This window comes from Gopherus evgoodei, chromosome 9, assembly GCF_007399415.2.
Source record: "Gopherus evgoodei ecotype Sinaloan lineage chromosome 9, rGopEvg1_v1.p, whole genome shotgun sequence".
NCBI lineage: Eukaryota > Metazoa > Chordata > Testudines > Testudinidae > Gopherus > Gopherus evgoodei.
In genome coordinates this window covers 74,673,135-74,687,944 of record NC_044330.1, presented here as the reverse complement: position 1 = coordinate 74,687,944, position 14,810 = coordinate 74,673,135, and the positions used below count along the sequence as shown (strand labels likewise).

Here is a 14,810-nt window from a genome sequence, read left to right as displayed (position 1 = left end):
TTGGTTTCTCTGCAGCCATTGACCCACCAACCCATACCTCTCTAGAGTGTGTCAAAGCAAAAGTAGAAGAACTGTGGCTATAATAACTGCTACAACAGGGTAGGAATAACTGACGATGCAAGTTACATCATAGATTTTATTGTCTTGGCAGAGGCTTGTGCTGAGGATTCAATTAAATAAAGGGTGTGTTCTTGTGAACTCTCACTTTCTGAGTAGTAAGTCATTCCATTCCCAGCAGCTGCCTTCCTCCATTTCATGTCTCTCTCTCTTTTGTCAGTAGGGCCTTTCTTCTCCCTTCCCCATCTGTATTGATAGAGAGAAGCAAAGGCCCAAAATTACACTTTTTTGTTACCTCCAATGGGCATTATCAGGTTTAATTTTGGCCACTAGGCAGTGCCCAGATTGCTTGAGAAGTGTAGTAAAAGCACACTGAGTGACCAGAGCATTACTCCAGCACACACCAAGGTCTATGTATAATTAATACTGGACCTAAGGCACTGTGTTTGTCTTAAGTCAACAAAACATGTGATGAGAATTTTTCTACTTGTTAATATTTGTCTGTAAGTACGCAGTCTGTTAAAATGATTTTCATGGGATGTTAAACTGAATATGAAACCACAAAATGTCAGGGCCTTGACAATATCATGATTTACTCCAGCAATGTCTGAACAAGTGTACTAATTTCTCAGTAACAAAAGAGGTTAAAAAAATAGCCAAATCTATTTTTTCCAGAGAAATGTCTCAGTTTACAACAGTCTTCATCAGGCCTTTAAAATAAATGTATAGTGATCTGTAGCTATATGTAATGTATTTAATTGACAATGCATAGACCAACTTTTTATGACTATTCACCCCAAAAATTGAACCTGTAGCATTGCTATTCCCAAACATTTAGGAACTGTATTCACCTCCCCAAATCACGTGAATGGCATAAAAATCATGAAATATTAAAAATACTAATTTGGGGCTATTTTATGTGCTTTCTCTTTCTTGGACCTTTAAGGTTCATGTTTTCAAGCCACAATCATGAGAGCTGAAGATTTTTTTTTTACTTAAGAACATTGACTTCCAGTGAGACAGGCTTCTAAGTGCCCAAGTCACTTTTGAAAATAGGATGCTTGGGGAAATTTTAGCTCAAGTCTGTTACTTTAGACTTTTGGTGCACCAAAAGGTATTTAGGCACCTACAGGAATTTTCAAAAGCTCTAGGTAGGCAGCTGGTGCCCAAGTTTTAGGTGCCTAAATGCTTTTGAAAAATCTCATTAGGTACCTGAATACTTTTAAAAAACTGGCCCAAAAGCTCTTTGCATTATGGATGAAATCAAAACAAAAGCTTATGTCCCTACAATTTTTGAAGGGGAAAGTCTAGGGACTAATTTTACTTCACTTGTTTAGATAATTTTTTAAAAAAAGATTTATTTTCATTGTAAGATTTATTGTTATTATGTTGTTACTGTGATTCTGAAAGAATCAGCCATATCAGTTACAAATGTTTCGCATTCTCTGGCCTTAAAATAGGGGAGTAGCTTATAATGAAAAGAATATATTTTGAAAACTAGAGAAATGAGCAGAGAAATAAATTCCATCTCAAATGGTGATTGAAATCTCCAAGTTGATTTATGAAAGGCTTCAAAGGCCTGTGAAGGTTGACAGAATCTCTTTAGCATGAGACATCTTTCATTTTGCATCGAGGTTTACAGTTTAAAAAATAGGAAAAGCCTGCTGTCAGATGAAGCAGGTTTGAAAGCAGAGCTGCCTGTTCATGAAAGCCTGAAATTGTGCACAACTGTAGATAATGTTAATGTGTCCTCACCAGATAGCTGAAATAATATATTTCCTACATTGGATGGATTAAGCAATTACTCAGTTTGTAGTTGAAACCATATAATTTTCTTTCTTTCCTTGCAGTCGCAACGCCGTGTCACTTTTCACCTACCAGACGGCTCCCAGGAAAGCTGCAGTGACAGTGGGCTTGGAGACCATGAACCCAGCAGCAGTGCTAGCACATCGCATCCTCTGCCCCTTGGTTTCCCCCAAGAGGAGTACTATGAACAGGCTTCACCCAACAGTCGGACAGAAGGAGATGGCAATTCGGACCCGGAGTCCAGTAAGTGATGCTCTCTAGGCATATTTGTCCTTAAATGTTAATAAGTCACAAATGGGATAATTTTAAAGCCACTGATTAAAGTTTAATGCTAAATTAAGATGGGAAAATACTGGTTGCTAAACTCTACATTTTAAAGACAAAAATGACAAAAGTTCAAAGCAAGTATTTTTGACCATTTTGTGTTGAAATGCTCTGTAGATGTTGTAGCTGATTTGCATCTTTATTAGCTGGAGTTTGTTATGGCTTTGGCATGATAGAGAGAAGTGGTGCTTTCTGGTTGGTTGTCACTGCTGCCTTTTTTATTCACATTGATGCTCCTCAAGACCGGAATGGCTTTTAACATTTCCCCTTCCGTACTTTTCCCTACTTTGCATTCTATAATAGCAGCAGAGCCCTCTGGGCAACATGCAGTTCTGTGAAATCACTGCTGTTCTTCAGAAATTAAATGTCCTCTGTTTAGTGCCTGTGAGGGCAACTATGGTGTGAGGTAATCACCCAGAAAGGCATTGCTTGTTGTGTCATATTGCTTAATTATACAAGTGGCACTGGAGGCTGATGACATCTGAAAGTGGGTAGGCAAAGCTGACATGTCAAGGTGTACTCAGGGCCAACTTACAACAGTGTATTTGATTTAGAAGTAGAACAAAAGGCTCTTTTGTAACTGTCATTCAGCATAACAAGCTCTCCCTTGTTGGACAAACACCAGATTTAGGTGCTTTTCATCTCCACTGGATCTAGGCAGGCTTCAGAAACTGTCTCTGGTCTTTAGGCTCATTCCTGACATATAGGTGCCCTGATGATACTCCTTCTCCAAAGTGGTACCCCACAGTCCAGCTATCCTAGACCCCAAGACCAGTACTGAACCCCCCAAGTTTCCACAACAGCTTAAACACACCCTTCCCCAAACTCCACCAAAGGTAGTCTGGTTTACCATTTAACCCATTCAGAGACACATGCCAGTTGAAGCCAGGCACTTAGAGGCTGTACAAAGTAACTTCTTAAACAAACATGCAGAAAGCATACAGATTTACAGATCCATGCAAAAACCAACAACATCTGCTCTCAAATCCCTCCCTCCAGTGTCCTCACCAGTCGGAGAGCCCCTTGGGTGTTCATCTGTCACTTTCAGGAGTCCCTGATCCTCACTCCTTGGGACTCAGTTTCCTCGTCTTGGTCATGGATTGTACTCTCTGACTCCTGCAGCAAACTCACTTCAACTTCTGTTGGTCTGAAAGTCAGACAGTCCTTCCTAGCTCAAAAAACATGCCGAACACCTGGTTTCTGTGACCTGCCTCCTGTTTTTTGGAATTGTTTTTTGTTTGTTTTCATTTCCCACTCCTCTGCAGATAAGCTGGGGAAAACTGGTTTTATCTAGGTTGTAACCATCCAGTTGTTTTAGGACCAGGTTATTCAATTGTTGTTGGTCCTTAATGACCAGCCCTTTTAGGGGCAGGCAACCAAGTGCCATTCTCCCGCTTCTTAGCACAAAAGGTATGATGAAAATATACAGCAAAAGACAGCCATAAGGGCATAAACACACAGAATTCATAAATTTGACACTGACAGACTTCCCAAATCCTCACTGTAACAATGTCAAATTCATCTCTAGATAGGGTCAAAAGAAGGAAACACACTTACTTCCATTTCACAGAACAACTGAAGATCCTAATGTCTCCAACAGAGTTAGAAGGGAGTAATGATGACATTTTAATCTAACTTAACAATGGAAAGAAAATGAGTTTATCCTAACAATGTCTTTGGCACTGTTAATTATGTTACAAGAGGATATCATATTAGTCATATATGGTATTTCACAGACTTGTTTAGTACAACTGAATTAAAAAGTGTAATGAACAATTTACCCTTGAAAGTTGAGATTTTTGGTGTTGGCAAAATATTTGTGAGTTCACAGAAATATCAAATTCTTTTTTTTTTTAATATTTGTGAATTTCTTCACAAAATATGATGTATTTTATGAATGGCTCATGAACAGTTAACTGGGCATCTTCAGTAGCTGAACTGTTCAGCAGATGTGTTGGCTTGTTTGTATAGGTTTACATGGTTTTCGAAACAGTGCTGAAATATTCCTTGTTTGAATGTCCTTAAATTATTTGAGTTTCAAATTCACTTTTATTTGTATTCATGCTAAAAAAGCTCAGCTTTTCACAGAACATAATCACAAAGGGGTTGCATACAACCAAAAACAATAATTTTCAAACTTGAATGAATATCCACGTTTTGTTTCTTTTACTATTCACCCAACTCTGTTATTTACCCATACTTCACCAAAGTAAGTATTAGACGCAGGAGATAGGTATGTATATGACTATGGTGCACTCTTAGCCTTAACTTGTCTGCAAAGGACATCAGAGTAAAACTGATGCAAGAGAAATCACTACATTAGGCAAAAGTGCACAGATGCTGCTTTTGCCACTTAAAATGAGGCTCAGGTTTGGAGCTGAACCCAATCTGAGCTTTTTTTTAACCCAATTTCTACAGCTTTAGATCAAAAGAAAAATGGATCACTTAGGAAGCCTCTGAAATGTCAGTTTGAGTCTAATAATATCCACACTGACAACTGAAAGCCATTGACACATCTCACTATGCAGAGACTGAGCAGACACCTGATGTCTTTTTGAGTGTGAAATTTGCAGAAAGTTTAGTCACCTGTTTCAGAGATGACTAATTATCTGACAGCTCGGTTTTAAACTTGGTACCAAGAATAATTAGTGTTTCTGTAGTGTGAAGATGTGTTCTCCTCTAACTTTTATCCTTTTTTGATAACCTAACTACCATATACAATTGATGCAGTGTGGCGTCACCCCTTTGATTTGAAGATCACAGCTGCTTGTGGATCTTCTAACTATTACTGTTGTGGCATGTATCTGATGCAAATACCTAGCAGCAGGCAATACAAGTATACATTTAAATAGATCTGACCCCTGTGCATTTACACAACAGAAAATATTGAAGTACAGTACCATTGTGGGAAAAATGTTGGCATATTTTTCATTGAAATTGCTCATTGCTGCAAGTTAACTTGTGTCACAGTGGAGCTGGGAGGAGCAGAAATACCTTGTTGACCAATTAATATGTTAAACTTACTGTCTAAGAATTGAGTACGTTGTTGGCTAAATTTGTCACAGGTACATAAAGTTTCCCAAGATATTTCTTGTTTAATATCTGTACATTTATCTTTAGCTTCTCCTTCCATGCTTGAGAGCCACCATGTGGAAATGCTGATTTCCTCCACCAAACAAGTTTAATTTTGGACTAATTCAGAATGGCCTGATAAAGTTGAATCTTAGCTCAGTTTGTTTCAGGAACACATGGCTAATGTAAAAAATAAGAATATGAAGTAAAATGAAGTGCAGGTATAGGAAGTGGCTTAGACTACTATAAAATGAGGAGCATGGCCGTTATTCCTTCTCAAGAGCTCTCTATAGTATTGGAAGTTTCTTAATCTGAAACATTGATCTGAATATTGGGCTTCAAGATATTCTTCAAATTGCCTGAATGCAGTTTTACCCAGACTTGTGGAGCAGGGCTATACATTGTGAATGTGAAAAGCTTTTAATAAAACTACTCAGCTAGAACTGACCCAGAACTTATTAAGAGCCCTATCAAAGGTGACAAATCTCCCATCAAACAGGGTTATACCCACAAGCATTTGACTACTCCTGCTTCTCCTAAGTGTTGCTCTTCGGTGCTTTTCGTTTTAAGAAATTTATTCTTAAATAATAATTTATTCTCCTATCGAAAGATAAATATTGAACAACATGGGCATGAGGGTTACCTTAATATTTGGAAGCCCTGTCCTAAAATGGAAACTTTTAAAACAAATAAGCACTGAAAGACATTACCAATTATAATTTATCAGTTGATCCATTGGTCCTAATATTGGGCTTTCTTCTGAAATATGAACAGTAACAGTTGAAACAGAATTAATATCAACTTACTAGTTACAACAAAATGACTGTTGCAAATCATTGAAAGAAACAAAAGATCCTCTTAAGGGTAGCTATATCTAGAGATGTGAAACTCCCCAACTCACCCCTCAAAATTAGAGGGAGTGTTTTGGTTTTCTTTTTTTCTCCCTTTTCCTCCCTAAGAAAACAATACTACCAGCATAAGAGTTATGAGGAACCCTAAAATAATTAAACTAGTATGAGCATGTGATCGAAGAAAACAAATATTGGTAAGAAATTGGTTTTGGTTTCAGATTTCTTGGCAGAGGGGGAAGGAGGGAAGTGATATAAGAATTAAAATGTTGAGAAAAACACCTTTTCAGCGTCCTTTTAAAAATAGTTAGATTATATATTTTTAAAAAATTGGAGAAGTGTTAGTTAAAGCTCTCTGGCTTTTGTTAGTATAATTTTTCACTCATGAAGGAGCTCTAGAGAAACAAACAGTGCTGGTGCTGTATAATGCATCGGAATGCAAAGCAGATGCCAATAAACTCTGTTGTATTAGTCAATAGCAGAATAAACAAGCATGTAAACTGTTAGAGGAAGTTAATGTTATCCTTAAGCAACAAAACTAACTTATGCAACTTCTTTTTCAGTTTTTCTTTAAATACATTGCATGCCCAATCAGTTGCTTTTTCTGGTAATAAATTACCTAAAATAATAAGCTGTTCAGAAAAAAAATTATTTCCCTTTTTGACTCCCACATCAAATCAGCAGAAACATGTCTTTAAATGTGAATCCAATTGTAAGGAAGAAATGTAATATATTTAAAGAGAACAAATTGGATTTTAAATCTGTTAAATGAAAGAAACAATGTTAATGCAATGTTAAGACTTCACACTTCAAGTCAGGAAATGACAAAGTTAACTTACTTATCATGCCCCCAGAGGTGAGGTTGGAATGCTGGGGCTGTGTACCAGGTCATGGGCAGGAGAGCCCACCCTGGCTCCCTCACCCTTTTGCTACAGCTGTTCTGGCAACAACCTGGTACAGTATTGTGATGCTGCTTCTGTTTTGCATGATATGGGGCTGGCCTCAACTCTTCAAAATGCTCTGCTATTTTGATACTGCTGATTAAAATTTCCAGAGGAACACTAGCCAGAGAAGGGAAATACGGTGATTTTTAGTAGTTTGTAACTCAGCTAAATTCCATGGCACATTAGCTCCAAAGCTTTCTACCTGCTGAATTTCAAAAGCCTGCTGCAAACAATGAAAAGTGTTAAAGCAAGGATCCTTTATAATGGAAAGTGTTAGTAACCCTAAAAGTAGATTGCTACCAACTCCCGCTCTCATTATGCTGTGTGTTTAACTAGAAATATTTTCCAGAAGGTAGGTGTAACACAGCTGAGTTAGTGTTGCTTCTGAGACCTTCTTTTGCTTTTCCTAGCTCCCTCTGATTTTAATCATGAAAGCTCACCTGAATATTAATAGAGTCTTTTCTATTTAATTTCTTTTGTTTAAAAAGAGCAACAAAAAGCAGAAGACAACATGAAAAGGACTGCCTGTGCAGACAGCTCTTAGAAGACAGTAACAATGTTCCTTAGGCAAATTGTGCTAGCTGCTCCTTTTTCTGCTCTTGTCATGCCAGTTAGGGGAAATAAGCAGTGACATCAGAGAAGGAATTGAGGGAGAAGATATGTGTTAGGCACAGCTATGAATTTTAGCAGCTAAGTTATGGTGACCATATTTTCCCAAAGGGAAAATGGGACACCCCATGGGCTGGCCCAAAGCCTCCATATTGACCCTGCACAGCTGGCTTGAGCTGTCCCTGACTCCCACCTATGTGGGACTGGTTCAAGCTTCCTCTTCCCCCCGCAGGGCCAGTCCAATCCCCTGAGCTGCTCTTTCGAGAGGGGCTGATGTTGCTGTTCTTTTCCCACATGTTCCTCTGAACCCCACTATGGGTCGCCCACCACTTTTTTTGGGAAAACGGCATTTGTCCAGTTTGCTTTTGACAACTGATCATCAACTGGCAAGAGCAAATGGGACAAATGCATAGTTTTACCAAAAAAGTTGGGATGTCCTGGTCATGGCTTAAAAAAGGGGCTGTCCTGGTCAAAACGGGACATATGGTCACCCTAAGCTAAGTTCTGAGCATGCTTAACAGCTATTTTATTTGCAGTTGTTTATATTTTTCACTATCCTTTTAAGCAAGCAGATGTACTACAACTCAGTATAAATTCACCTTCGTGTCAAGTTTCAAACTTCATCCAGTTTTTCTGTAGCCCTGTCAAAACAATTTGGTTAGATTTTTCTTTTTTTCTACAGTAAGAAAATTCTATTCCTCCCCCCCTTCTTCTTTAACGCACAAGCAGTTGAAGGAGGGATTTTCTCATATACCACCTGTACCACTAGTCCCTCCCCCAAAATCCCAGGGTGAATGCCAACCACAGAAAATATTAGCTGAAAGGATGAATGTTTCATAAAATTAGCTTGTAAATACAGGGATTAATAATGGTAACTGGTCTGCAACCTTACCTATTGCAAGTGTTGCCTGGCACCCACCAAAATAATTAATAACAGGATTGTATAATCCATCTGATGTAGATTTGCAGAAGAAACTATTAGTCTCCAACTGAAAGGAAACAATCAATATGAATTGTCTCCCCGTAGGAGAAAATGGCCACATTTCTTCCCATGCTGCCTTGTGTGATGTTTAGAAACACTCTTGCTGCTGAAATATGTTATTTTGACATTGTAAGAAAAACTGTCCTCGCAGTTGGACAGCAGCCCTCATGCTGAGATAAGAGATTGTGGATGGTGTTGGGTCTCTTGCCCCCCTGCTGAACAGAGAGTCTCTGGTGTATCCCAACAGGAATGTGCTCTTTTTTCCAAAAGATCTTCTATTTTTTCCCCAAAAAATACTGATAAAGTATCAGTCATTGCTCACCCTACTGATAGACAAGGAATATGATTGAGTGCTTCTGTTTCAGATTCTTCATCCTAATATATAATCAGACCTAAGATATGGGCCATAGGGAGACAGTAAGAATTGTCCTAACATTTTTAAATTTGTCACAAATAGGTTGGGATGATTCCATTGTAATTAGGGAAAGATGAATCCATGCGAATGAAATACAAACCAACTCATTCTCAAACTATACACATTTATTATTTTCAGGGTTGAAAAAGTTTGTCTAATTTTCCCCAGAGTTTGTCACTTGTCCTGGCCCTCAGTTCTGACTTGGATCAGAAGCAGGAATAGAAATAGTGTGAATGAGACTGTTCTCAGGACACATGCTCAAAGTGAAAACAGGAAGCATCAGAAATCTTTCATTTCCTAGATTCTCAAGAGATGTAGATACTGTAAATAACAGAATCCCAACCATTACTGAATTGACCACCTGTCTGCAGGTCCCCAGTGGTTAGATTCATGTTGCTGCTTGTGAGCCATGGAACTTTTGATAGCACTGAAAACAGCTAACATAGTGAAGTCTCCTAGAATCTCTGAGCATGTAAGAGCCTGTACCCCAACCATCCCTTAGTATGTCTCTTTCCTCTGGGCCCCACAGCTGTGGAATCTCTGCTCGATCAAAGTTTGTTCTTTGTAGCTATACTTAGTTGTTAGGTTTTTTTCTGTAGTTAATGAATTCTTGTTTGCAGATCCTCTTGAGCCAAGCAATTGGTCTTGGGTGGATTTTTTGGTTTGGTGGATTTTTCCCAGAGACCAGCTGGCCTCTTTGTATTTTATTCTTCTGGCCAGTGGAAAGTATTTAGCCTGTTTTGTTCTTCACTACTGTAGCTCTGGACAAAGGTCCAGCTTCCAAATAATGCAAAGTCTTCTACAGTAAAGTGCATGACTGACACCCCTTACAGATACTTGGGTGGAGTTTGTCTGAGGGCACACTCACCTGAGAAGAATGTTTGCTGTGTGTATCAAGCAGTAAATTAAAGAGGCCACAAAAACTCAAGCTTTCTGTAACCTGCATAGCTTTATCAACTGCTAGCTTTGAGCTTTGAGTCAGCTTTTGAGATTTGCCCACCAATATACAGTAATTGTTTTACCATTGGATTACCACTTTGTTACTGTACCATGGTAATAAACACTGGCCACCATTACATTGTCATAGATTTACAGTGGCCGCATATTTGGCAGTGGTGATAATTATTTCTAGATTGCAGTGAAAGTCAGTTTACCAGCTTATCAATCATGTCAATGTATGACAAAACATAGGAAGAGAGAGAACACAAATCAGAGTACTTAGAAAATGGATGTGCAAATAATTCCCCAAATCAGTAGGGTGGGGAACTGGTGTTGAAGGAATGAATATGAGACGAATCTGAGGAGAAATCAGATACCTAGGTAGAATAGATTAGATGGAGAGAGAAGGGAATTACCCTCAATGCAATCAGATCACTAATTCACACTGTCTTTAAAAGTCCTGACAAGGCTGGATTTTGAGAAAATGCTTTATTGTGAATATTCATTTCACATTCAGAATCATCAGATATGACAGCATTACAGTCGGAGTAGCATTTGGCATGCGGTATCAGAATAATGAAGAACTGTGAAATGGCATTTAACAACCAAGCAAAAGATTGTAGTTTTATTTTTTTCCACAAATCATTCCCCCCCCTTTAATTCTACAACCACTTTTGAAATGCAATACTGACATTTGTCTTTGTGTTATTGAGAAGTTATCGAGTTGCCATAACATTTAGGTCTAAAGCGCTGTTTTCGACACAAAGGGGGAAATGCTGTCATTAGTCATTTAAAGATAATAAATTGTGGCTGAAATATGTCCCAGTCTGCCACATCTGTCTGTCTGCGTCCCTCTCCTTTTACTGTATTGGGTTTGCCTGTCCCCATGGCTGTACACTAATAATTAATTCACAGAGTGCTGAAGTAATTAATCTTTCTGAGCTAGTACAGTTTGATTGATCTTCTACCTTTAATCTAATTAGCCTGTATGTAGGTGGGAGAATGTAAAGGCTGAATACTGTACTACTGTACTGTACTGTACTACTTTGAGAAATGCCAACCTTTTTGATGACCTGCTGAGACTGCTGCCATGAGTTATATATATATGAAACACTGCGGGTAATCGGTAGTTGGATATTTGATTTAAAAGGTGGGAAATTGGTGAAAATAAAAATCAGAGTAGGTTGAACATCTTCATTTAAATGCATATATCCTTTGTAACTAGCTTAATAATGTAACTTTATATCTTGATTGTGCACATTTAAGGGCACTAAGGGTTATACAGCTGAAAGTTAAATTGGATTCTCAAAATATTTTAGCTGTTCCTTTCTAAACTGCAAACTGTAGTTATAGATCTGGCTGGGTATGGGTAAACATATATATGGCTAGATTTGAATGCAAGGTTAAACTGTAAACAAAGGTGGGACAGGTTGTGTGCTGAAGATGTTTTTAGCCTACTTAAGGTATGTGGGAACACCTTGAACTGATAAGCCTGAAATATAGACAAGGTGAGGACATAAGTAATCGGTCATTACACAATCTGCAAAGCAACTTATCCTTACATGATCAGTATGATGTCCAGACAAACTAGGTTCAAAAAGTATAGATGTTTATACACATTTTTCCTAGCTATTAACTGTGCAGTGTGTGACATGATTTGGAATAATGGTATCACCCTGTACCTATACCCCCCTTTTTCTATGCCTGGCCAGCATGGGCACAGAGCTGTTACCTGCCTAATAAATTAACCTGAATGATGAGATGCTATCAAACTGAGTTTGTGGATTCCCAGAGAACTGGATGAAGTGTTCTCTCAGAACTATGTGGATAAGATGTTTTCTGGATAAGTCAAAAAGGTTTCTGGGAGAATCTCATCTCAAATCACAGGAGAAAATTACTGTGTATTAATAGCATATTTGTCCAATAAAAACTGTCATGAATTACAAGAAGTCAGTTATGAAATATTTTGTGAACAAAGGATATTTCATCGCTTATAATGCCTCAACCTCCTCCTCTGCTTTGACTGGTGTAATTGATGTGACTGATTGATCAGAAATGTCCTACAGGTGACCTGAAAACAAGGTAGCTTGATTTAGGATGATTTTGAAAAGGAATACTGGGGAAACTTTCTTATTATAGTCCTAGATAGGGTGGGACTTTGAATATCTAAAATTGTTAGGAGGTTTTAGCTAGAACTCCCAAGAAAACTTAAGCATGAAAAACCTCTGGCTTCAGTTTTTGTTACAATTGAAAACTCAAGCTGTTTAAGAAAGAAATGCAAATAGTTGAGAAAGCCAGGGCCTGTTCTGGGTGTATACCACCAGCATATAGTTTGGAACTGAAATCACATGAAATTTGTGTGTACACATGACTTGGATATGAAACCAGGAGGAACTCAGCAGTTCTGACTGAGTTTTGCTTTGAGAATTTAAACTACTTGTGCGTGGGGAGGGAGGGGGGTGTTGTACAAACCTATGATGAAAAAAACCAAATAAATCATTGTGAAACCTCTAGTTTCAGATTTGATAATTAGAGTGGGGTCTGCGTTGTGAGATTAACTTCAAAAGGGACCATGGAAAGAATTTGGCAGCTGGGGATGTTGGTGGTTCTAAAATGTAGGGTAGAATGGGCTGACTTGTGCCTCTTCCCCTCACCCTTTGGTCAACCACCTGCTTGTGATTTCTGAGCACAGACAGCAGAGTGTCATTTTTGAGCCTCATGTCCCCTTTAAAATATCTTTCCTATTTGTGTGACAAAAGAAATAGGCTAGAGCCTGCATGGCAGTATAACCTGGAAGGCTTGTGGAGTCCTAGCAGGTTACAGGCCTTCATGATATTTGAGATTCAGGTTATTTGAGATTAAATATAGCCATAACTTTTAAAAATGATGAAAACTGGAAACATTAATCATAATTTCTCAAACTGCACAGGTTTGGATGAATAGGGCATAGATTAAACACAGTCGTAGTTTTAGTTTTAAATATTAAAACCTGGTTTGACCTTTTGTTTTCCAAACCAAATCCAGTTCTGTGCATTGTGAGTAAGTTTGTTTTTGACTTTCATTACCATGTAGTGCTACTCATGTGCTTGAGATATGGAGCGCTTCTCTAAGTACCTAAGGCCACGTCCAGACTAGGGTATTAAAATCGATTTTAGATACGCAACTTCAGCTACGTGAATAACGTAGCTGAAGTCGAATTTCTAAAATCGAGGTACTCACCTGTCCAGATGGCACGGCATCGATGTCCGCGGCTCTCCATGTCGATTCCGGAACTCCGTTCGGGTTGATGGAGTTCCGGAATCGATGTAAGCACGCTCGGGGATCGATACATCACGTCCAGACTAGACGCGATATATCGATCCCCGAGCAATCGATTTTAACCCACCGATGCCGCGGTTTAGTCTGGACGTGGGCTAAGACACAAGAGACAAGCTTTTCACAAGTGACTGTATAATTTTGGGTGCCTGGTTTTTGAGTGCCCACTTTGAGCCTCATTAAAGGGACATGATTTTGCAACAATGCTGAGCACTTTCACTGTAGAAAATCAAGCTAAGGTGACTCTCTAGTTGGTGCCCCAAAATGGAGACTCAAAATCACTAGTCACACTTTTGAAAATTCCTGGCTTATAAGAGCTGGAGATGTGTGCGTAAGCAGCATTCAGAATCAGAATTTTTTTTTAAGAAATTTCAAACATGTAATTATTGACATTAAGAGTTTAGTAATGCCTCAACATTCTGAATGCATTTTGTATTATTCTGGAAAGATAAAAGCACACACACGTACTCCCCTTGATACACAGTCTGCTTTTCACAGAAAATCAGTTGGAAAATTTTATCACATTGCTGCTGTTCTTCTAAAGTATGCCTCTACTTTCTCCTGCATTTCCTGGACCACATACTGGGATAAGACAGATCATTTCAGCCATTAACTTTGTGTCTCTGAATACCTGCTCACTTTATTCCCTAATGTGAAATGTAAATAATACAAATATCATGTGTATAAATAGATAGAAAGAATGGATTCACCTTAGAGTTCAGAAATCTGCCATTACCTGAGAGAGAAGACGGCACACTTGATAGTAGTTTGTATAATAAATGAGCCTTGGCAGCTATAAACAGTGATTTAGTAGCAGATGCTCTGTGATATGCATTCATGTTATCACTTAAACTGACATGGTTTTGGAAAATCCTATTGTTCTGTTTGAGGTTTATGAAAGTTTTAAAATACATCACTCTAGCAAGCAGTCTGGGGAGGAGGTGAGAAGAGAACACATTTCTTCCCTCTGTATTTTCAAAGTCCTTTTCTGTGACTGTCATATTTATAGTAAATAAAGGCATTGGAGTTTGGTTGGGTAAATGGAATCTAATTCAGGGCAGCCTGTGTTTGAGAGGGCATCAAGGGCTGGATGCTAACAATAACCTGAAAAGCTACAAAGGGCATAGATCAAAATGGAAAGTGGTCTGTAATGTATGAAAGTTGAAGTTGCTGATAGAGTTCCATTCTGGTGACAGCCTTGAAGATGAGTGTATCTTAGGTATCTTAAATCTAGTATGGATTAGATAGAGGTTTATCACTGAGAAGCAGGCCACTCTGAGTAAAGCAATCCCTTATCTTGTCCATTCTGTTTGAAAATGACAAGAGCTGAGAACCTGGCACCCGCTACCAATTGAAAGCTGATGTCACAAGGTCTGGGATGTCACTGAGCTTGAATAACTGCCTTCAGTGACAGAGAATAGGTGGCCTTCTCTTCACAATAAGCCTTTCTTTGCTTCTAATTGTTTATTAGGCCACCTACACCATAAAATAAAGTTCAT

The 14,810-nt window shown here is 38.5% G+C and overlaps 1 protein-coding gene across 3 annotated transcripts in view; it reads left to right on the top strand.

Moving 5' to 3' along the window:
- PCDH11X (protocadherin 11 X-linked) overlaps positions 1 to 14,810 on the top strand; it is a 1,094,905-nt gene that overhangs the window by 809,717 nt on the left and 270,378 nt on the right. For all 3 annotated transcript variants that reach the window (XM_030574959.1, XM_030574956.1, XM_030574957.1), the window contains one exon: positions 1,908 to 2,106. In XM_030574959.1, coding sequence (XP_030430819.1) covers positions 1,908 to 2,106 — 199 coding nt within the window. The remainder of the gene's footprint in view (positions 1 to 1,907; positions 2,107 to 14,810) is intronic.